This window comes from Psammomys obesus, unplaced genomic scaffold (assembly GCF_907164565.1).
Source record: "Psammomys obesus unplaced genomic scaffold, mPsaObe1.curated_primary_1811, whole genome shotgun sequence".
NCBI lineage: Eukaryota > Metazoa > Chordata > Mammalia > Rodentia > Muridae > Psammomys > Psammomys obesus.
The window spans coordinates 14239976-14263867 of record NW_026596120.1 but is presented as its reverse complement, the minus strand read 5'-3'; the positions used below and the strand labels follow the sequence as shown (position 1 = coordinate 14263867).

The 23892-nt window shown below is 41.5% G+C and overlaps 1 protein-coding gene across 2 annotated transcripts in view; it reads right to left on the bottom strand.

The window, feature by feature from the left end:
* The window catches only part of Cpne4 (copine 4), a 447351-nt gene that overhangs the window by 320819 nt on the left and 102640 nt on the right, over positions 1-23892 (bottom strand). For both annotated transcript variants that reach the window (XM_055629875.1, XM_055629877.1), the window contains exon 2: positions 12805-12985. In XM_055629875.1, coding sequence (XP_055485850.1) covers positions 12805-12985 — 181 coding nt within the window. The remainder of the gene's footprint in view (positions 1-12804; positions 12986-23892) is intronic.

Genomic DNA, 23892 nt, shown 5'->3' with positions numbered 1-23892 from the left:
TGGAAGGGGCCCTCTAAATAAGGACTGAGATCTTAGGTGTTACCACAGTCCTCATGCCCACACGCTTCAAAGCAACTTGCTCCATATGCCAATAAGATGAAATCCTCAGACAACTGATGCATCCGGGTGTAGTCCAGGTCTCCACTGTGTGGGAGAGGTGAGCATTTCCCGTTACAAAGAGGGTCCATAATCCTATCCTGGACTGTCACAAGTGGAAGTCCACATATAAATGTTCTATCAGTACGAGCCTGAGGTGGAAAGACACTTGTAGATAATTTGAAACACTGACCGTTAAGTCATGCCTAGTCTTTCAAGCCTGATCCACCTTTGTTATACAGTTCTGAGCTGTGATCTTTCACCAAGAGACCTGTCTATGCATTCAAGAGGAAAAGATTTGGGACTAAGTCGCAGATGAGAGGGAGCTCTCAGAAAGTCAAGTGTTTGAAAATAGGATCCAAGATAGGGAGTTGAAGATTTCCAAGCTTCAGTCAAGATAAAATATTTAATTAGCCTATAAACTGACCCCAAGAACATCTGGAGCTTCCAGAAGGAGAGAAATTTTCTTGTCACTTCTAAGTCTGTCAGACAGTGGAGGACCATGTTGGAAAAAAAAAAAAAAAGCAGAAATGAGAAGGGAGGTTATCAGCATGGCCTCTCCCAAGATTCCAAGCTTGCAGATTAGAGAACACAGACCAGCAGAGTGAACTCTTTCCACACCAATTCATCTTCTTCAAAATGCAGAATGTGAAGGGGATAAGGAGAGTCAGATAACTCCCCACCAGGGAGCTGGAACCCATCAATCAGGTGGTTGTTCACGTGGTAGAAATGGACAGACCTGTTAAATCTTCTTATGGAAGGAAGGGTCTCTTTCTACAGACAACAGGACCAAGAATCCTTGGGCTAGAGAGGTTTTGCATAAAACACATCTAGATGTGAGCATGGCATGATAAGATTTTCATGTATCTATACACATACAGACATTCATATATGCATACATACATACATACATACATACATGTTGAACACCCAACAGATCTGTGGTATTAGTGGTCATGTGATATTAGTCTTCATGAATTGTCTCCATTAAACAGAGTCACGTATAATATTTATCCAGTGCCTACTGTGTACCAGGTACTTTATTAAGCAATTCTCAAGCATCATTGCTTCTCATCCTCACAGTAAACCTTACTGTTTCTATCATTGTGTAGAAAAACTGAAGCGATCTAATTCCAGACTCCGTATCTTCAGACTCTTCATTATCCTGCCATCCAGTTACTCCAGCTTCACAACCATTTAGAGATGGGGCCATATAAGAAGATGCTCATGGATGATAGAGGACTTTCCTAAGGTCACACAGTGAATCTGTGGCAGACTTATGCTTTATTTCATGCTACCACCATATCAAACAAGGCTTCTAACATTCCCTGAAGTCTGGTGGTCCATGCCATAAATAGTTGAATTGTGAGGTAGATAAGTTTAAGTTTAGATAAGTCCAAGTTTAAGTTTCTTCCTCTGATATCCTTTCTGGAGTGCTCCAATGCCATTTTGGAAATGGAACCATATCTTCTCCCCTTGAACCAAAATCTCACATAGAATTGCATTATGCTTAATAGTTTAATATGTCTTAATAATGTAATTTAGAATTCCTGTCACTTAACTATAATGTCCTAGTGGGCACATAATCTGAGAGTCAGTGGCTTCAAATGCAGTGAAATTTAAGCATTTGTGTTCGTGAACTGATCATTGATATACAATTGGGAAAGAATGGCTCTGTCAACAAATGATATGGGAAAAACTGGACATCTACAGCACAAGGATGAAACTGGATCATTATCTCACACCGCAAGAAAAATCAACTCATAATGGATTAAGAACCAAAACTCTAAGTTTCTACAAGAAACCTAGGAGGAAACACTTTTGACATTAACCGCAGCAAGGATTTTTTTGGCTTGGACACGAGTTGCATGAACAACCAAAGCAAAGTGGCCTGAGTGGTTTTGCAGCAAACAAAAATGCTTTCATACAGCCGAGGAAGCAGTCAGCAGAGTGGAAATACAACTTACAGAATGGGAGAAAATATTTGCATACCACTTAACCCGGCAAGGAATTAATTTCCAAAATATACTAGGGATTCCTAAACTTAGTGGCTGAACAAAGTAATAACAGAAAAAAATAACTTAATTTAAAAAATGATATACATGAACTGACCAATTCTTAGAAGCTGATATGAAAAATGGTCGACAGACACATGAAAAGGTATTCCATATCAAGAATCATGAGAGAATGAAAATCAATACTATCATATCACAACTGGAAGGGTAACTATTCTACTTCTGAAAAGACACCAAGGTGATTATAAGGTTGGGGAGAGCTGGAGTCTTTGTACAACGTTGTTAGGAATGGGAAATGCAACAGCCACTAAAAAAAGAATATGGAGTTTAAATTCTAAAAATAGAACTACCAGATGATCCAGGAAACTCACTCCTGGATATCTTTCCCAAATCCTGAAGATCTCTGCATTCCTGTGTTTATTCCAGCATATTCATGATACAAGGAAACTTCTATATGCACTTTCTCAGATAAATGAGTATAAAGTGTAGCATATACATGCAATACAATATCACTCAGCTGTAAAAGAGAAGACATTTTTAGCATTTGTGGCCAGACAACATGGACCTGGACAGCACTGGGCTAAGTGAAATAAGCCAGTAACAGAACAAACACTGTGATTCCCCTTATGTGAAGGTCTAATGTAGTCAAAGGTATAGAAAATGGACATCAGTATGCTAATTACCAGGGGACACAGAGATGATATGGTAAATTTTTGTTTAAGTTACATAAAGTAACAGCTGTATAAAGTAAATTCCAGAGATGACCACTATCACATAATGCCTGGTGTTGGCAATAAGTTAAGATGATTATAACATTTTGTTAAGAAAATGAATCTCATATTAAGTGTCTTTGCCATCATGAAAAACAAACCAAACCAAAGGGTCACATGGAAGCATAAGGAGGTGATAAATATATATATTACCTGGATCTGGAGATATTAGCATATGTACATATACATGTCTAAACTTATCAAAGTGTACTATTGATTTTATGAAATTTTCACATAGTAATTAAAGCTTAGTAAAGTGGGCTTCAAAATAAAAAAATCATGTTTGATTTACATATTTTGATTTGAAATTTTTGAATATTTTAGGAAATATTCTATATCTTAGCTGGGATAATGTTTTCATCAGTGCACACACTGTCAAATTTTACCCAGCAGAACATTAAAAATGGATGTGTTTTATATGTAAATTGTCTCACTAAACTCAATTTTTAAAACATTTAGTTCTCACAACTACTCTTGGGATCTGTCACCATAGCTCTGTTCACAAGACAGTCACGATTCATAATCATTCTAAGCATGAAAGAGCCATGTAGCATAGATCTCATTTCTACATGTACTAGACAACAAAAGAATGCTAAAAAGTCATTCACAATCCACTTCTCTGGGACAGATGTGAACACAAAGCTACCCCCTTCTGTGTTGCCAACAGGAACACTGGAGCATATGGGGACCAAAGTCTACATCTGCGTAGAGTAGAGTATAGAAGGAGAAAAGAAAATGGGAAAGAGTGGAGCTGAGGCAGGTTAGAAACATGGGAAATGTTACATGGATGTGGGAAGTGGAAACGAGCCCTTCCCCCACGGAGTCTGGACGAGGCTTCTCATCATCCGAGAATCAAGAATCCCAGCACATCCAACACATGTTATGGACGATGTTAAAATAGCGATGAACTAGGCTTAAGGCTTGGTGTATGTGAACTCGGCCCTCTCCCAGACATTTTCTAGGATTCTAACAGGACTATTAGCCTTGCTTACAATGATGTGCTACAAGTCTGTGCTCTAGAGTTTGACCTCCAGTGTAATCACATCAGATGTCCCTCAAAGACCACCTTGTGACCTCACTTAGATTTCTTGAGTAGCCTTGGATGTTAGTAACTTCAAAAGGCACCAAAATGGCACACATGGTTATCATAAAGATAAAGCATCATTCTTTTCTGAGAAGTTCACTCCCATTCATGTAGGTGTCTTACTCCTCTCCCAGCATTTCTTTTCTCTTAACCTTGTTTGTATCCCTTTTAATAAACTCCAACCGCGTGTTACACTGGCTCATCCTGAAATTCTTTTCAGTGTTGAAGCAAGGAATCCTGGGTTGGTTTCAGTGAAAGTGTCTAAAAAGGAACTCCTCAGGCTGTGTCAAGGGACAATGCAAAGATGTGTTTCCATCCATGCTTCCTTGGAAAGAGCAGTAGGATACTGGTTAATTTTTGGCATCACCCCACTGTGTCCACTACACATTTAGGAATAAGAAAAAAAAAAGAGTCTAAATCAAGAACTGTTTGAGCTCTTTTATGAGAACGCTCTGAGCTTCCATTCCTCTATCTCTAAGACAGAGTGGATACTGCTTGACAGTGACACATTTAGGGACATGGATCATTCTTTTCTTGTGGTGCACAATACACATTGTGACTAGTTTTAATGTCTTTTCATAGCACTGGTATGAGAAGAAAATAAAAAATACAAGCTGAGATTATGAATATAAAGGGCTTGCTATGTGCATATAATATCATCATTAATAATAACCTTATATCAAAGTTCACCGGTAATGTGTTAAATATAATAATCATAATTGTTACTAACTGTTACTCATGGTTAATACATCCAGAGCCCAGGATTCACTGACACACATTTTCATATGGAATGGCTCCAGGGGTGCTTAGCCCTGAGCTGTTCAGCATGGCCTATGAGTCCAATAATCATCTCTTAAAATTAAGTATAAAAGTGAGATTAACAGTAATTGAAGCAACATCTTCAAAACTTGCAATGCAATTTGTGTTTCCCCATGATGACAAGTTCTCACCATTCATAGGATCTGGGCCCAAGGCCACACAATCATCAGCTTGGCTCTGCTCCATGGAAAACATCCAGCACTGCCATGGAGGAGACCCTGTATTCCAGGAAACAGAGGGAACACCTTTAGGTCACAAGCCTCTTCCACAAAGCTCTCTAGGAAGCCTTCATTTATCATTAACCTGGTTGAGTTGTCCAGTTCCCAGAGTTGTTAATAAAAGTATTGGCACTCACAAGAGACAAGAAGGAATTATTCCCAAGCCTCCTCAGAAGCTGAAAGCTCTACATTCTCATTAACCATATACTTTCGCCTTTGTGTGGCCAATAGAGAGGGTACATAAGAGGTTGTAAATGATAGATATGACCCAAAACTAAGGATATTGAGTGTGGCGTAAAACTCAATGTTTGGAAACTACATTCAACTCGCAAGTTTTCTCTTCCTTCAGTAAAGCCATGTCAATAAAGTACATTAGGCACTATAAATGACTTATTGGACATTTACAAACATACACACACACACACACACACACGAGCACGCTCTCATGCACACACAAATTCCCAGAAGGGAAACAGCATTGCTTCTGAATTCTTAATTCTTAGACATAAACCTCAGACACTGCTGATCTACGCAAGGCATCCATGTATAGTACATGTCAGAAGAATTGATTTCCTAAAGTTCAAAGATACCTTAGCACCTTGCCATTGACCATCAATGCAACCAACAGCACAGGAATAGGAGGTCTGTGTGAGGTTAAACAGCAGGCTTTCCAATGTTCTCTTCCCTTGCTAACAAGTCAATGAAGACAGTAAATGTGTACTCACTGTGTGGAAAGTTCAGCTGAAAGATCTGTTATAGCGGTAACCTGAATCGTTTACCACAGCATTACAGGGCCCTCTCTCTGTTGAAGCTGGGATCTGGAGAGATGGCTCGGTGCCTAAGAGCTCTGGCTGGTCTTCGAGAGTACTCAGGTTTGACTCCTAGCACCCAGAAGACAGCTCACAACTATCTATAGCTCCAGTTCTAGGAGATCCTATGCCCTCTTTTGGCCTCCTTGGGTACCACACATTTATGTTCACAGATGTGAACATGAATTCACAGATGTGCATGCTGGCAAAATATACATGCATATAAATTAAGGAAAAAAACAAACAGTAATTAGAAGCTGAATTCAAACAAATGTCAAATTTTAATTTCATCTCTCATGCTCCATCTCTTGGCTACTTGCCTCCCTACCAGGAATGTTCATGGCCTGAGCTAGCTTGTTAAAATTACAATGAATTTTAACATTAGTTAAAATTAAGTACTTCAGAAGTTAATTCTTAGTTATGCTAGCCACTGTCAACCTGCTCAATTGCCAGTCATAGGACAGAGCAAGCCTGCAACGTCCATCTTTGCAGATAATTCCGCTGGGCATGCCAGCAGGCAAGTCCAACCTGCAGCACACAGCCCAAATATGTTCCCAGATAGCTAGGGATATGGCCCAGCATGTTCGTCAACCACAGAATCATGTTGAAATGTCAGAAGATTGGATAAGGCTTTTTTCCCCCTAAACTTTAAAGCTCTCACTGCTGAAAGGTAAGCTTACTTTGATTTTCTGAATCTTACCCAAAAGCTCCTCAACAATCTCTTCCTTATTTGTTTAGCATCTCAGATTTCACATGATAAAGATACTGCGAAAGGTAAAGCATCTTAAACCTTGGAGAGAAGCATTTCTTCCAATGCTGTGTTTCTGTACATAGGAATCTCTCTTGCCACCAAGGTCTTCAACAGGAGATGGCTACAGAAAAATTCACCCTTCAGTACATCTCCTCACTGAGTTGTGGCTCATACTTGATGGCCATCATTAAAAACATCCCTCCTCACTTCTAGCATAGATGAGCAAGTGTCATTTTTGGAACTTGCATCAGAAAGTAGGTGATGTCACTAAATAACTGCTCACCGCTTGTCAACTGTAAACGATTCTCCAAGTGGGTGGTTAGAAGGTCAGTGTGTTGTCTGTTTGCCTTTTTGGTCTAAAATACATTCTGTGTTCTCTTCCTGCAAACTTTGCTAGCAGACTTCCAGCAAAGTTTGTCAATAGGAGGAAATGGTGGGAGAAAAGGAAAATGACAGGTTATCCCTGTTGACTTTAAGACAGCTTCTCCAGTCCTTTACAGCTTCTCCGCCTCCGGGCAGGTTGGTCCTTCCCCCAACTCCCTCCCACGGAGCTTCTCCTAGGTGGTGCACCTGCTTGGTTTTCAATACCCTCTTCTTCCATTTGTTCCTCTTGTCCAGTTGTGGGCTGGCACAGTTTTAGTAACTGGGTCTCCATTTCGTTGCTGCAATGAGTACGCATTGAAAGCTAGATCTCAGACAGCTTTACAAGATCATCTCAACACATCAAGATTGTCTCAAAACATCAGTTTTCCAACCCTAAGCAAAGTATCGATTTCCTGGTTTCTCATCTCAAAGTTACTTTGCGGCCTTTATTTGGTTTCAACTCTTTCATCAATAATCATTCAAAATAAATTCTTTCTGGCAGCTGCCTGCCATGGGATCTGTTTTCCTAGTCATCTCAATGGGAGGGAAGTCATGCCTGGCAATCCTAGTCAGCTACCTGGAGCCAGAGAGGTCAGTCAAAGAGCCTAGGGAGTAGTAGTAGCCGTACTGCCATTTTCCTAAATCAATGTGATTTGTGATTGTATTTTATTTTCCTTCCACCTACAGATAAGTGTAGCTCTCATCCCTCATCGAAGAAGCTTCTGTTTTTTGCAAGATTTTGAGACAATTACAGAAATCAACAAGTGGTAAAAATGAAGAGAATAAGTGACTAACAGGTGTCCAATCCTAACTGATACTTCTACAGCACAACCCCTATATCTGTGACTCGGGGAAAACTGTAAAAGAAGAAGCAAAAAGATTGCAAGAGTCAGCGTATCGAGTTGCTTCCTGATAGTTAATGTCCCCTAGACATGACAGGTAAAAGGCACTCAACAATGTGGTTGACCATAAGAACGATACCAGCTGACATGTCAACACAGAGAGGAAAAATCCCACCAAGTGTTAGGAACAAGGTCTACCCATAGATGAGGAGATACGACTGGTCCACAGCTGCTGAGAAAGGAATCCATTTCTGCCAGGGACATGCTTGGTCATAGGTTGTCTAATTCTAAGTGGCCAGCTCTGAATATGTGTATATACAAAACGATAGTAAAGAAGAGGCTATGAATTGGGGAAGGAGGGAGGGGGAGACACAGGAGGAGCAGGAGTGATGTAAAAGCAATGCCCATGTGCGAAGTTCTCAAAAACAATAATAATAAAATAAAGCATCCTAGCCTCATCCCACCAGTTCTATTTCGACAGCCTCTCTTCTAGGAACCCATCCAAAAATAACTGAAAAATTTTGTGTGCAAAGATGTTCAGCCTGGTATTACTTAAAATGAAGGCATTTTTAAAGGGCAGTTTCAAAGTTAAGAAACAGAACGGCAGCTTAAGTAAATCTATTTTATAGGATAGTATACAACTTGAAATTTACATTGTATCAAAATTATAGTAATGTGGTAAATGCATATACCGCTAGGCAATAGAGTCAGAAAAGAACATTTTATGTGCATAAGCATCATGTTAAAATCGAGCCTGTGAGGTAGCCGAGAGGGTAAAGGCTACTCTCACCAAGAGGATAACTTGGCTTCTATAAACTAGAACACACATGAGATGAGAATTTCTACAAGTTATCCTTTGACCCCACACATGCACCGTGGCGCACATATACTCTCATCTTCAACCCATACTAAATAGACAAATATTTGAAATGAAGTTAGGAAAAGAAAAGGTTTAAGTCTTAATTCCAGCACTTCAGAGACAGGCGGATTTCCATGAGTTTGAGGCCATCCTGGTCTACAATGTTCTAGGATAACTACACACAGAGAAACCCTGTCTCAAAAAAAAAAAAAAAAAAAAAAAAAGAAAAAGAAAGAAAAAAGTATGTCAGAATAGAAAGAACAAAACAAAAGGGCAATATATAAATCATGTAAAAAGTGTTTTAGGTTGTTTCCTATTTTCTTTTTCTTCTGATGTCCATCCTCTTTGCCTTTCTCAGAACCTGCTACAGAGGGCCTCTGAAAGCCAGAAGAAAACAGGAAACAACCTTGGAACCTGCCACAGAGGGCCTCTGAAAGCCTCTGCAGTATAGACTGTCAAAGCAGATGCTGAGCCTGATGGACAACTGATGGGCAGAGTGAATGGAATTTTATGTAAGAAGTGGGAAATAGTAAGAGCTGGAGGGGACGGGAACTCCACAAGGAGAGCAACAGAACAAGATAATTTGAACACAGGGAACTTCCCAGAGACTCATACTCCAACCAAGGACTATTCGTGGAGATAACCTAGAACCCCTGCACAGATGTAGCCCATGGCAGTTCAGTGTCTAAGTGGGTTACATAGTAATGGGAAGAGGGACTGCCTCTGATATAATCTGATTGGCCTGCTGGTTGATCACTCCCCCTGAGGGGGGAGCAGCCTTACCAGGCCACAGTAGAGGACAATGCAGCCACTTTTGATGAGAACTGATAGACTAAGATCAGAAAGAAGAGGAGAACCTCCCCTATCAGTGGACTTGGGGAGTGGCATGCATGCAGAAAGGGGAGGGAGGGTGGGATCGGGAGGGGAGGAGGGAGGGGCTTATGGGGGGATACAAAATGAATAAAGTGTAATTAATAAAAAATTTTTAAAAAAGTGTTTTAGAAAACAATTTACTCCCTGCTAATTTTCAAAAAGGGGCCTTTCCTATTGTTCTCCTTTTCATTTAATTTTGTTATGAGCTAAGATTTATTTTTTAGAAGGTTTACCAACAAAGTCTACAAGATCTTTGCTTAAGAGAAAACATGTCCTGACACATAAAACCTCAGTGAAAGATGGTTTTACATTTACAATGTAAGACTTAATTTAGGATCCCAATCTGCCTATCATTCATTCTCTAGGCATGCTTTCCCTCACCTAAAATCTACTCGTGAACAGCTATCAACACTCAGACAAATGGTTGCCATCATAAGTTTACCTGGGTAAGAATTTTGCCTCTCAAATCTTATGATAGTCCCTCCTACCATAGAGGAGAAAACTGTCCTGTCTTTTCATAAACAGATGAGAAGCTATGGGGCTGATCCTAAGAGATGCAAATGGACTGGTTTGGGATTAATTAAAGAGACACAGTGCTGGGCAGGTATTTCCTGCAAGGATTTACTCAGGGAGAAAGTCCCTCCCCGGGGTTGGTTGGCAGCATCCTTCAGCAGTAGCCCAGATAGGAAAGAGGGCAAAGGGTGCTTATTTTGAGCTGCCTACCCTCACTCCTAAAGCCACTCTGTTATCTTGCCTCAGCTGTCATCGTTTGCTGACAATGGAATCCAGATCCATCGTCCTTCCAGTGAGGACTGAAGGCCAGTGTCTCTCCAAGATCAGGCTTTCAGCATCAGATGGGGACTGTCTAGACTGAGGCTGCCAAATGGCTGCTGGGTTCTGAACCTTTCTCCAGCGTGAAGACAGCCATTGCTGTGTGACCCAGACCACACATGTAAGCCAATCTAAAAATTTCTTTTTAAACCTTACCAATCCTGTTAGTTTCTGTTCCTCTAGAAAACCCTGACTCACACAGCATTTTTTTCACTCGTGTGCAAAATTTGCGCTTGAACACACACAGACACACCATGAGAACAGAAGGAGCACTATTTGGGGGAAAGAAGAGAACCATAAGAATTGGGGAGGAGAGACTAGAGAGGTCCTTGTGGAGCACTAAAATGGATATGGTAATACATATTGTGATGGTTTGAATAAAAATGGCCCCCATAGGCTCATGGCATTGAATGCCTGGTCATTGGGGAGTGACACTACTTGACAGAAATTAGGAGATGTGGCCTTGTTGGAGGAAGTTTGTTGCTGGAGGTGGGCTTTGGGGTTTAAATGCCAAAGCCAGGCCCAGGGTTTTCTGCTTCTTCTGCTCCCTATGGCTCCAAATGTAAAACTCTCGCCTCCCTCTCCATCCCAAGTCTGCCTGCATGCCACCATGCTTCCCACCATGATGATAATGGACTAAACCTCTAAATATAAATAAGCCCTAATTAAATGTGAAGAGAGCCATGGCATCTCTTCAAAGCAATAGAGCTCTGGCATCTATGTGAAAACGCCATGACGATGCCCTTATTTTGATCATTAATTGAAAAACATAATAAAATAGTAAAAAAGAAAAATGCTATTTAAAACAGGTGCCTAGATACAACATTTTGATTCTAAATAAACACTAGCAACAAAAGCCCATCTGTAGAAATCAACCTGCAGTATTTCCAAATAAACCATCAAAGACTATATCACTGTTTACAGTAAGGCTGAAACAGCAATAAAAATTTCAGGCTACAGAGCTACTTGGTTTAAATATTGCCTTCCACACATACGAGCAGAATAATACTGAACAAAGCTTCCTGTCTTTGTTGTTTCCAATCAGAAACTGGAGTTACTACATCAGTTCACTTATAGCCTTTGATAAAATGTAACTCACACTGTTTTAAGTTTAATTCAAAAACCACAAATATTGTATGAGTCATACCCTGTGTGGCAGTCACCTTTGCCCTTCCCCAAGTACCATCATGTCTACAGGAGCATTTATCAGCATAGCTTCTAGCCAAGTTAATCAAGGGGATGCAGAGACCCCACTGTTTTTCCCTACAGTGTGGTTTTTCCATGGGTCACTGATGGGCTAGAGTCTAAGAGGCAAACAAACGAACAAGAAGAAGCAAAAGATCAAATCCTTCCTCAAATAAATAAAATAAAAGTCCTCTTGTGACAAACTGGAAATTACCACTCTTTGAAGGCTGATTCATAACAATAGCGTTCCATTCACACCATTACCCAGTGATCTGCTGGGCTCTGGAGTTTCTCATGGCTTGCTTCGTTCCAGCACCACTTAAAGCACTATGAACATGTAGGCCCACAGCTCTTTCCTTCTTCCTCCCACACTCACCACCCCAGTGTATCTCTTCACTGTCATCCTTCCCAGGATTACCACATACAAAGGCTTCTCTTTCTCCAGTCCCCAACCAACTCAGATTAAGGTAATACATCCAACACAGAACCCTAGTGACATGGGCCTGGAGATGATTACCCTGGGCCTTGAGGTCTGGGTTCCTTCAGATACCTGGTTCTGAGATGGACAGCACTCCTTAAAACTTGTACTGTCCCTCACAGGGCTGTGATGTGACCCAGGTAAGCTCCTTTCCTACTGTTCTGCTCACAGCTTCATCAGCCCTCAGCCTTAGCCCATTCTGACCAACATCCCTGGATGCACAGCCCAGTCCCCAGGTCCAGAGCTTGCCCTCACAGGACTGGCTTACTCATACCAGTCACCCCAGACTCTTCTCTCTCGATCTAGAACAACCTTATAACCTGTACTAACTCTCTGTGAGTTATCCACTTCTCTCCCAACCTCCCCAATGTTTTCCCTCAGAACGAGGAACCTCCACCCTATCCTGCCCAGGAGCCTGGTTATTAGCAATTCTGCCTTGGTGCTGTGGAACCAGTTTTTACAGCATCCATCTTATCACCCCCAACCAGCCTAGGCTCTGGTTGCAGGTCTATTTCTGACCTGTTAATATTTTGTCAATGATTGGGCAAAGGACAGAATGCATTATAGCTATCTCTCAGGAGTTATCAAAAGCATCCTGAAAATTCCAAGCTCAGAGATTGCCAAAGCATCCCAGCATCAAAACAGCCATATCAAAAACTTCATGAGATAAACAGAAACATGATTGATTCTATTTTAAAATTTCCGGAACTTTCTATTGTTTTAGAATAAAGCAGCCCAAGATAGGAAATGTTTTGTTTAACTGCACGGACCCTTCAGCCAGGTTTCTGTCTGGCTCCGCGGACAAGCCTACCTCAAACCACTGCCCGTGGGACTGCATCTTGAGGATGACGCAAGGGTCCGGCTTGGACAGAGCATCCCTGTCAGAAATGCCCTTGCAGGCCACACGCAGCTCGACTTTGGTCAAGCAGGGGCTGTTAAAGATCCCCAGCGTGTTGGCAGCCGACTCATAAATGTTGCTCATCTTCTTCATTCTGTGTTAGGAAATAAAAAGAAAAAAGATAATAATAATGACGCGCCAGTCACTGCGATATTTTTTCAAAAGAGAAAGCTCCCTTCCCGCTCCCGTAAACGGATCTGTGTGTTCAGCAAACAGATTTGGATGTTGAAAGTCTTTATTATTTCACTTTCCAACTGACTAGCAGTTTCAGCAAAGCAGATAACAAACCACCCTCCCCACCACCACCAAAATAAAGCTTCCCAAACAGATGCTGGCACACTTGGCTAAAAACACCATCCTCCTGTATCGTTCGCATAGTAAAAATTTTAATCTGTGAAATAAAGTTAATGAACTTGGTGAGACAGAGCGCAAAACGCAATCCAAATGTATATTCAGTGTAAGAGTTCCGTGAATTTTTTTTTTTACTGATCTCTTGGCTAATTAATTTTTATCACATCTCATTTACTATTTTTAATTACTATTGTTCTATGTCATGTGTGTCCGCAAGCACAGGCGCGTGTGTACCATGCCACATGCGTAGAGGTCAGAGGGCAACCTCGTGGAGTTGGTTCTCTCCTTCTATCTGTGTAGATTCGAGAAGTAGAACTCAGATCACCAGGCTTACATAGCGAACACCTCTATCCACAACCCCATCTCACTGCCCCCTCTGTCTTTTAAACTCTAACTCTCCTCCATTACAGAGAACTCTCCTGGCTTGTCTCAGAAGGAAATCTAAGTTTCTCACCTCTAAACTCTGGCTTGCCTTCCCAAGATGCCCTTACAAGCCAGCACCCAAGGGAATGCCAGCGTGGTTTCTCTCTCGCGCGCGCGTCTAAGTCTACTCTTTCCTTACCTTCTAGACTACCAGTTGTCACACCAGAACTCAAAACCAAAGGGGGGAAAGGAGGAGGCAGAAACAAACATAGAGCAAATAAATCCACAAAGCCTGATTCCGAACTCCTGGAAACGTCAGCTATGGGTCTGTCTGCACGCGGCTTCCCTCCAGTTCAACTCCATGTCTTTCACGGTAACACGGTGCATTGCTCAGGCTGAAGACACTGTCCTCCTCTGAACAGAGCAGGCCTGTCAAGATGCTGGAAGACACACTAGGGAAAACAGCCCGGCAGCATGCTCTGTGCTTCTGGTTTCCGCAGAGAGCCAACAATGGCTTCCTGATCTTCACGTCTTACAGTGAAATTTCTCCTGTAAACTTGGGACAGTTTCTCCCTGTCTCCTTCCTTTATACCGTAAGTATTTAGTTTCTCCCTATTGCTAAGGTCATAATAGTTCAAATGAGCACAATGGGCCACCTCTTTCACAGGATACTGATTACACCTCAGACTTAAACATACACACACACACACACACACACACACACACACAAACAAACACACAAAACCTACTACTTGTACAGAGAAAACATGAGCACACAAACTCACACCAGTCAAGTTCCAGTGAGATGCAGAAATACACATATTACTTACTTGCTATCTGTGGTTACTTTTACTCCAATAGCTGAACTGAGTAGCCGAAATAGACACTGCAGGGTCAGCAAAGGCCAAAACATGTACTATGTAGTCGGCAAAGACGCGCCATCCCCACCTCTAAAAGGTCAGGTTGAAGTGTGATGGGGGAGAATTGCCATCCTATTATTTTTTTTTTTCAAATGTGTTAGTTCAAGAACGAGAGCAACTCTGTCTTCTACCAACTGAACAGTAATAAGGACTGTGGGACATTTGTTTTTTACATATTAGAGGAGCTGAGCTCAGAGAGGGTTGGCTGCCTGCCCATGTTGCAGCATCATTCTAATGGCAGGGCTGGAGCTTCAATGCCAGCTTTCCCTCTGCCTGCCCAAAACATGCAGAACCTTCACTGTAGAAACGTCCAAAACCTACCAAGGCACGATGAACATGACAAATATCCTTGGCTTGTGTCAGCCCCCACACTCATACTTCCTCTCTGTCTCAAAATAACTGGTAATCAAATATAGAAAATGAGCAGGTTGTAAACCCAAGACTTACTAAATTACGACCCCCCCCCCGTCTTGGTACAAATTGTGAGCAGCCTGAGTGCTAGAGCATGCCTGAACAGAATGAAGACCCTGACAAAGCAAATGGGGGAAAGAACCACCTAGGATGAAGGCGGCTTGTGCATAGACAGGGTGGGGAGTATGCGGTGTACGTTGCCAGGTTTTAGCAGGTCAGAGTCATCCTAAACTCCTGATTCTCCCAATGCGCTCATGGTTCCTTCCGGTCCATGGCGCTCTTCTGCCATTCTGGTAGCCCCTCCTCTCTCTTGGAACCACCCCCACTGTCCCTTCATAGTATCACACCGGTCCTTTTCCGGATGTGCAGCTTCCACAAAGAATAAGCAAGCTTCTCCCAAAGAGAGGAACATCTTCTCTAATGCCAGTCTTCTACTTAAGATTTGTTTATGTTTATTTTACGGGTATGAGTCTATTGCCTGGTGTACATAAGTACACTCTGTGTGTGTGTGCGTGTATGTGTGCGTGTGTTGCCCATGGAGACCAAAAGAAGCTCTAGATCTCCTGGAACTAGAGTTAGGGACAATTGTGAGCTGCCATGTGGGTTCTAGGAACCAAACTCAGGTCCTCTGAACGAGTAGCAGATGCTCATATCCCCTGGGTCATTCTACTAACTCCTCTAATGCCAGTCTTGATGATGATGCATAATGTAAAAGACTCTTTCGAAGAGAAGAGTAGTTCCAGGTTGGACTCCTTAAATCCTAGCTCCTCCACTCACTGTGGAACCCTGAACAGGACCCCCAACCTGGTAGTAGCTCCCACCAGGAAAAAGCTCTGTGAAGAACATATGAAACAATGTATGTCCAACGGTTTGTACAATTTTGGGCACATAGTAAATGCTCTCAGAGTTTCGGCTATTATTCTCGTATTGTCTGACTTCTTGCAAGACACAATCATTCTCCTGCTGCTTGGAATGTCTAAGATTTCACCCTATTATTTTAAAAGCAAAGCTCAACTCACTCCTGTAAAGTCCTTTTGCCTTTGGAGTCCAAAGTTATCAGGGCCTATTTCCCTCTAAAAGCTCTCGGCCACTTCTCCACTCAGTGGTTCACCAGAGAAGCCACACATAGCATGGGCTATGATTGCTCACAGGTTCGCAAAAAATGAGAAAATGATGCTGTCCGCTCTTCTAATTTTGTGGACCTGCATTTTCAGCTTGATAGGACAGGTCATTTATCCTCCCATCAGTGTTCTTTCTAAAGCAGCAGCTGGCTCTTAGAAATCACATATGCCCTGGAAGTCATCTCCTGGGCCATATGACAGATGGCCACGTGCCTGTGTGCATGAGGGGTCAGATAGGAACTGCATGAGTTCCACAGTGCAGATGGTTCCATGGGCTCATCTTCCCTCCGCTTGCTATTTGCAGATTACTACAACACATTTTCCCCCACATGTCCAGCGGGCTTCATGCAACAACAAATAGTTTCAATTACCCACCTCCATAAATGAAAACAAACAAACAAACAACAACAAAAACCTCGGATTGAATATAATACAGTTATGCAGATAAGAAACCACATGGGTTGTCAGAGGTGACACACATCTGCTTCTGGTAGGAGGTTCCCCATCAGCCATCTTACCTGCTTTAAAATGGTAGCAATCTAGCCATTCTGAGGACTGTGCAAGAAAAACCGCAAAACAGCTTTAGAGCTCATGGAAGCAGCTTCCCCAGTTAGCACAACTATGATGGATGTGCCTCAGAGAGGAAGAACCCCAAAGGACTACGTGTCCTGAGGACTTCATGTTGTTACGGGGCATCGCTCTGCTTGTTGCGCTTGTGGTCAATTCATCCTTCATAATATATATAGGTTGTATGAAAACTCTAAGGAGGCTTCCAGCCCCTCACTGGACAGTATCATTAGCATTTATAGTAACAGTTATTGATCTTTTTCAAGCATTGCTGCTGGAGCAGATTAATGATTCCACCACCACCCTTGGAGAGAACTTAGAGATATAGATCATTAGCAATGACCACTACCCTTAGAAAGAACTTGGAAAAATAGATTGTTTAATAAGGTTAGGTTAAGATATTTTTGTCAGTGGCTCTGATGTAGAAAATCATGAGGAACAATTTGAAGTTCAGAAAGGTACACTCTTAATGAAGGCACACTCAAAAAGCTAGGGACTTTTAGAGGTTAGGGAGCAAGAACAATACCCAAATTAGCACTGGCTGACGTGACTCTCTCACTGAAGCTGGGCTGGGGCTCAAAGTGATGATTAATTTCTTGTACCCATTTTTGGCCTCATCTTCCTTATAAAATTTAATAAAAACTGTTATTGAGTAGATGTGCAGTTTGAGGATTTAAGGTAGAAATAACGGGTTGTTTTTTTTATATAAAAGTTTAAATTTGTGATTCTTTTAAGATTTTTATAAGATTGCTTTTCAAGATAAATAATTAAATAATTGATTCTTTGTAACCAAAAATCGAAGCCTGCCAGTAAATGGAAACTGGCTGAGAAAGTTACCTTGCTTGCTTAGACTTTGTTAATCTATAACAAGTTTCTTAATTACAAATGCATGCAGGTTCTTGGGAATACTTTGTTTTTCAAGATTTGGTTTTCATTTATAATATGTAAAACATTTGCTCATGTGAGGGTATAGGGGAACATGTTTTTCTCTACATATACTCATCATAATCATTCACTTAAAGAAAAACAGAATGTAACCACATTGTGAGTTTATGTTGCTTGAAAGATTTTGCTGGGATATATAAGGTGGGAGAAAAAATAAAATTGTTGGAGCTGGGTCTTTGGAGTTTGCTTCATCCACCCAATGTATGAATGTATATGTATGTATGTATATGCATATATACATGTATGTGTATATATGTATGTTATATATGTATATGTGTGAAATTGTTGCAGCTTGTTGGAGCTCATCTTGCTTCATCCATCTAGTGTGTGTGTATGTGTATGTGTGTATGTATGATTCTTTTCCTCCTTTTTTTTTTCTTTTCTTCAACAGCCACAGACTCCTCTTGCTGGAAACAAGCAGTTCCAGCCTAGAGAATCAAGCTTTTTACCATCAGAGAAAAGTCTGCTGGGTGATCAGTCACTGACTCTATGCCCACCGCCTCAATCTACCTTGACCTGTTGAAACTGGTCTTCGACATAGTCATCTGTGCCAAAAAAATTGTCCAAAACAATTGAAAATTATAAGGTTTTTTTTTTTAAAGATGATTAATGGTGATTGCATAGAAGTTTTCTCCAAGACTGAAACATTCATCCTCCAGGGAAGTTCATTCATACAGGAAAGAAACGACCCAAAATAACTTCAGGAAGTCCCTGAAACAGATGAAATTCATTAGGCCCCTTCCTCCCAGGAATATATAAGTAGAAAATACTGCTGCAAGTCACTGTCAGACAAGAAAAACTGCAAAGATTCTCAGACAAAGCTTAGCCTTTTAAAAGAAGCAGAGATCAGCTGAGCAGCCTAGAAGCAGCAGGGACCAGTCAAACGGCCTAAAAAAAAAAAAAAAGACCAGTTGAGCTGCCTCGAAGAGGCTTGGACCAACCGAACCACCCGAAACTAACACTCTCCAACCCATTGAGCTATTTACAGCCTGTGCAGGGTGCTTCAGCTTCCCAGATTTTGTGAGCTGTCACCTATGCAGGGGTGGTCCTTGGTGATGCAGCTGTCTTTGAGTCATTTCTGTTCCTGTAAATAATCCCTCATCCATACTTTACAAACATACTCATTGATCCACCAACTTGGACTTCAGTCTGTATTGGGCTCCCTAACTGGAATGAGATGTGGGTGTTGTATTTCCCCTGGAAACTCTGTCATACAACATGGTATATCTTAAATTAAAGGTATACCATATACCGAAATATCATGTAACTATAGTAAATCAATCTATTAATTAATTAAATTTATCAATTATTTTATTTAAGCAGGATCTGATGCAGTCCAAACTGGCCTCAAAAATCTCTATTTAGCCACAAATGGACTTGAACTCCTTAATCCTCCTGCCTCTATCAAAGTGCTATGCTTAGCAGCATGCCCCATTATATAAGCTTGGTTTATGCCATGCTTGGAATCAAACCTATGGCTTCATGAAGGCTAGGAAAACACTTTTACCAACTGAGCTAAAACCCAGGCTCAACAATAGTAAACTTAGCAGTTTATAGATGAGTAGCAACCTGTTTGTACATGGTCAGAATTCTTGGATTAATATCTAATTCAGAGTTTCATGGATCACACACGTAAGTAACAGAAAATTCCTGGATGATGTGAAGCTGGTGTGGGATGGCAGGATAAATAATCTGAAGGTCAGTCTGGCACAGTACAATGGCTGTACTAGAGGAGAGAAAGATCATCGTGCAGGCCTTTGCCTATCATTCCCCTTTCTCCTGCTTCCTTTTGCTCAGGGTCCTAAAAGGATGACCTCCCCGGATTGCTAACACTGATTTCTGGCAAGTGTTCTGCCATGTTTGACTAAAGAGAAACAGAACTGAGAAAATGAGGAGAGAGTGCACAGCATATTTCTTTTCAGCTCCTGCCTGGATCCAAACTAAGGAACACGGTTTCTATCAGGCAACTCCCCAAGGCCTTTGCTCTCACTGTCATTCATCCCTTGCTCTTACAGACTAATGGGTTAGCAACGGTTTCTTGTGAACTTCAAGGATGGTAGCATAGGAACACAGGAAACCTGTGGAAACTTGGGAAACTGAGGAAAGAAGAGCTGAGCAATACAAGGAGCAACACTTACAACTACAGGGGCGAGGCATGCTGCCTGGACATAGGGATCCAAGCAGAGTAACCACGGAGCCTATTTCACCATGGAGCTCGGTCTCTGAAAGCCTGTCTTTTGGTTCCCTCAACTCTGGACACATCATCATAAATGCACTTTACAATAAGAACTCTTAAATCAACAGAGATGGTTCCATTTCCTCCTTAGAAGAGAACCGCATTATAGCAGTAGACCAGGTGTGATAGTGACACTAAATCCCACGGTGTGAATTTTCTTATAACCTAAAAGTTTATACGAAGTCAGACTCTTCCTTCATTCTAGGGATTGGTCCAGGACTCCCCAGAGAGACTGCCTGTGGCTGCTCTGGCCTCCAAGGTCATCCCATGTATTTTGGCTATCTCCTTTTCTCACTCTTCTTCTCCCTGTCTTATTCTCTTCATGAAGCTCTGCACCAGTCATGGAATCCCTCTCATTCTAATAAACCTCACTGAAGAGAATTGTGTCAGCTCCCTTGACGGGCTGATTTATCGTATGTCTAGTCATAATTGCTCTCTGATTTCGGTAATACTGTTATGCACTAACAGATAACTAACATGAGCAGATCAGTGAGGCGCTCTAGGGTATTCGTGTGTTCGTGTATGCAGATACACAGTGCACACAGGCGTGGTTTTGGAGTCCAGAACTATTTTTGATATCTCGCTGCATCCCTGATGGTGTTCAACCCACCTTCTTCCTGGGATAGAAATGTTGGAGTATTAATGGCAAAGTCCCCAAGTTTTTACAGCTCTACTAAGAGTCTCTAGTTTATCTCTCTACCTATGCTCAAATGTAAGCCTCAACCAGATAAAATGGACTGCATGAGCCCCCAAATCTGCTCACGGGGAGCAGCAACCCTGACCTTGACTCTAGAGATAGACATAGGCCAGGAAGTCAGATTGTTTGGCCTCATCCCAGATGAAGCTCACTGCTGAAAGGTGGTCACAAAGGGTGGCTCTGTCAACAAGTGATCAGCCTCCGCCATGGCCCTGGATAAGTGGAATAAACAAGTAATTTCACACTCTGTTAGAGACCGGGATTAATATGGCCAGATTATCAATACATTTTCCATGGCCTATTTAAATCCTCTTTCTTGCCTTTCATACAACACCCCGGTTTTACAGAGTCTAATGTCTGCTGAGAATAATTTTGATGGAAGCTGACTTTTGGGCAATTTTAGAAGTAAATTATAATTGTCCTTTCACTCCGATAATTTAAAGTATGAAAAACTACCACTTCAGCATAGCCACACTCTCTTCCAGGACACACTGATCCTGAGACTTAATTAGTTTCCGAACGAGTTGCAAACAACATCAAGACAATGGAAAGCTCAAAAGGGAAGAAAACCAGCTGGAGTTCCGCAGGGGAACCAATTGAGCGTAGCTTGTCCCAAGACTATTATGAATAAGTGCATAATCACTGCTCTGCTTGCCACGGCATTATCCAGCCTGTTAAATATCTCAGCAAATCCAAGGGAGGCAGCCGCCATGCAACCTTTCAGTCTCAATTCAAGGACCATGGGAAGCATGTTCTAGGAACCTGGTGCTATGTTGGGTGGTAGGTGACCATCTATGCAGCCACCCAGAGGTCAGCCAAGTCAATAATACATCTATTCTCAACCGTAGGAAGCAAGCGTGTAGGAGGACACTGTATGAGGCAGTGGGATGAATAAGATGAAGCAAGCCATCTGTCCGAAGGTTCCATTCTCAACAACGCTTCTCAGACCTAACCTGATCCCCACTGGGCAAAGGAGCTTGCCTCCATGACTGCTGTTTTGAGTTCGATTCCCAGCCCCACATAATGGAAAGAGAGAACCAAATTTCAAATCCCACAGTCCCCACACTCATGTTCTTGCACACGTGTGCTTGCACACACATACACACAAAATAAAGAAATATAAAATCAATTCAGTTAGTAAAGTGTTCGTTGTGTAAGCCTGATGACCTCAGTTTGATCCCCTAGAACCCATGTGGAAAAGCCAGGCATGATGATAAGCACTTGTAATTCCAGTACCAGTACTAGGGAATTATTGGACAAAACTGGATACTTAAAGTTTGCTGGCCAGCCCGTTGTGTTGTATGATCAAGCTCCAGCTTCATTGAGAGACCTTGTCTCAAGAAAATAAGATACAGAATGACTGAGAAAGGCACTTGTTAACATCTAAACTGCGCACACAGAGATGAGAGAGACATACACACGCCCATACTCATGTGCCTCTGTTTCTATCTGACACCACCCTGTCTCCAGTCTCCTGCTGACCATCTCCCTTCTCCCCTCTCCACTCTTTCTCACTCTTCCCTCCCTTCTCTCTCTCCAAACGATGCATCTATTCAGCAAAGCAAACTGCCTCAGTTTGAAGAGGTTGCTTCTCTTCAGATACAACACTCACACAAAAGGTATACACCGACTGGTACAGGTGTTAGCGTGGCTCTCACATTAGAGGACAGATGCTAGAATCCCTGCTCAAATAATTCACTAGCTGTGTGACCTTGAGCAATTTACTTGAAGCTGGGCTTCCGATTTACCATCTTTTAGATGAAAGTAATAACAATTCCACTTTGTAGTCTTCAGAGTTTAATGAATGAATTCACATAGAGTTCTCAGCAGAGTACCTGGGCCATAGGGATTATTTTAATATTTAATAGGATTACTGTTGATTTTAATCACACTGCTAAACCCATGTAACATTTATCAAACCCTTACATATTTGCCGAGCTTTCAGCAATTAAGTCATCAGAGCCTCAGGATAATGCCGTGGTGGTTTCTATGTAGGAGGCCCATTTCCCAGGGAAGAAAACACACTTTGGAAAAGGATAAACCCTATACATAGCTACCTGGCCACAAAGCAATAAGAGCAAAAGCCCAGGAACTCTTCAGGGCCACAGTCTGTGTTTTCCAGCCCACTCTGTTCTATGGCCTTTCAGCCTTTTCCCTTTTTGGTCTCTAACAATCTGGATTTTTGTTTTGCATCTTTCTTTCTTTCTTTCTTTACTTACCATCTTGTAAAACATTTTTTTTTTAAATTCTGTATCTTCCCCATCATTCCTGTTGGTAAGAATAAATGCTTTAAGTAGCTTTTAAATAACCCTTTCACAGCATATACTATTACAAGTAGCGGAGAAGTCACGGAGCGTGGACCCCATGCACCCCACTGTTGATAACACATCTGCTTGATCTCGGAAAGGCACCCCAGCCTTGTGACACTGACATAATATGACACGCACGCACTATTTCAAAATACACTGATCATCATCAACAACAACAAAAAAAAGCAAGGACACTCAAAAGCTAGTAATGTGTTGACATTTCAAAAGGGTTTAATACCCTAGGATACACTGTCAAGAGAAGGCTGGTCCCTAAAATAAGTTCTCTCACAAAAGCATAATCAACACCGAACCCAAAAGATGTGTAAATCTCACCACAGAACCACAACAAATGTGAAAAACAAGTCAAAACCGTGACTCCTCTCAAAGTCAGACTTCTCTAGCAACTCATGCCCACAGTTTAGAAGTGATGAAAGTCTGAAGAAAGAATTCAAATAATAATTTTTAAAAGTCAAAAAATTCTAAGAAAACAGAAAGAAAAAAACGATTGAAGAAATTAATGAAGCCAATGCAGGATATAAATAGATGGATCAATAAAGAGATAAAGACTGAAAAAAAGGTTAAATGAAAATCTAGGATATGAAGCACTTGATAAATTGCAGGTGCAGACTCTGCAAAGCCCAAGGAATAGGGAAGTCCAAGCCACGTGAGTCCCACAAGGTTATGACTTTAATAAACAACATGACAGGGTGTGTACACAGAATGACAGTATGGAAATTGTTATGGGCTTTCAAAATTGACAACATGGATATGTGATTTTTTTTTTTCTGGAATATACTACACCCACATGATTCACGTAGAGAAAATTGGTTTTTTTAGCTGTTTCCTGAACTTTCTAGTGGGAAGAAACGGAGACAAAAGAGAAACGTGTATTCTGTTTCCTGAAAAACCAAACTCTTGGGGGAATGTTCCAAAAGGATCTGATGTGTTGATGCTCTCAGGAAATGCTGGGCTCATAATTTTGGCTCTAGCAATGAGTCATACAGATGAGATTTTTTTCTAGAAAGCAATTATGCCCATTGCATCACATTCATATTAATTTTGTAGCACTTAAATGTCAGCC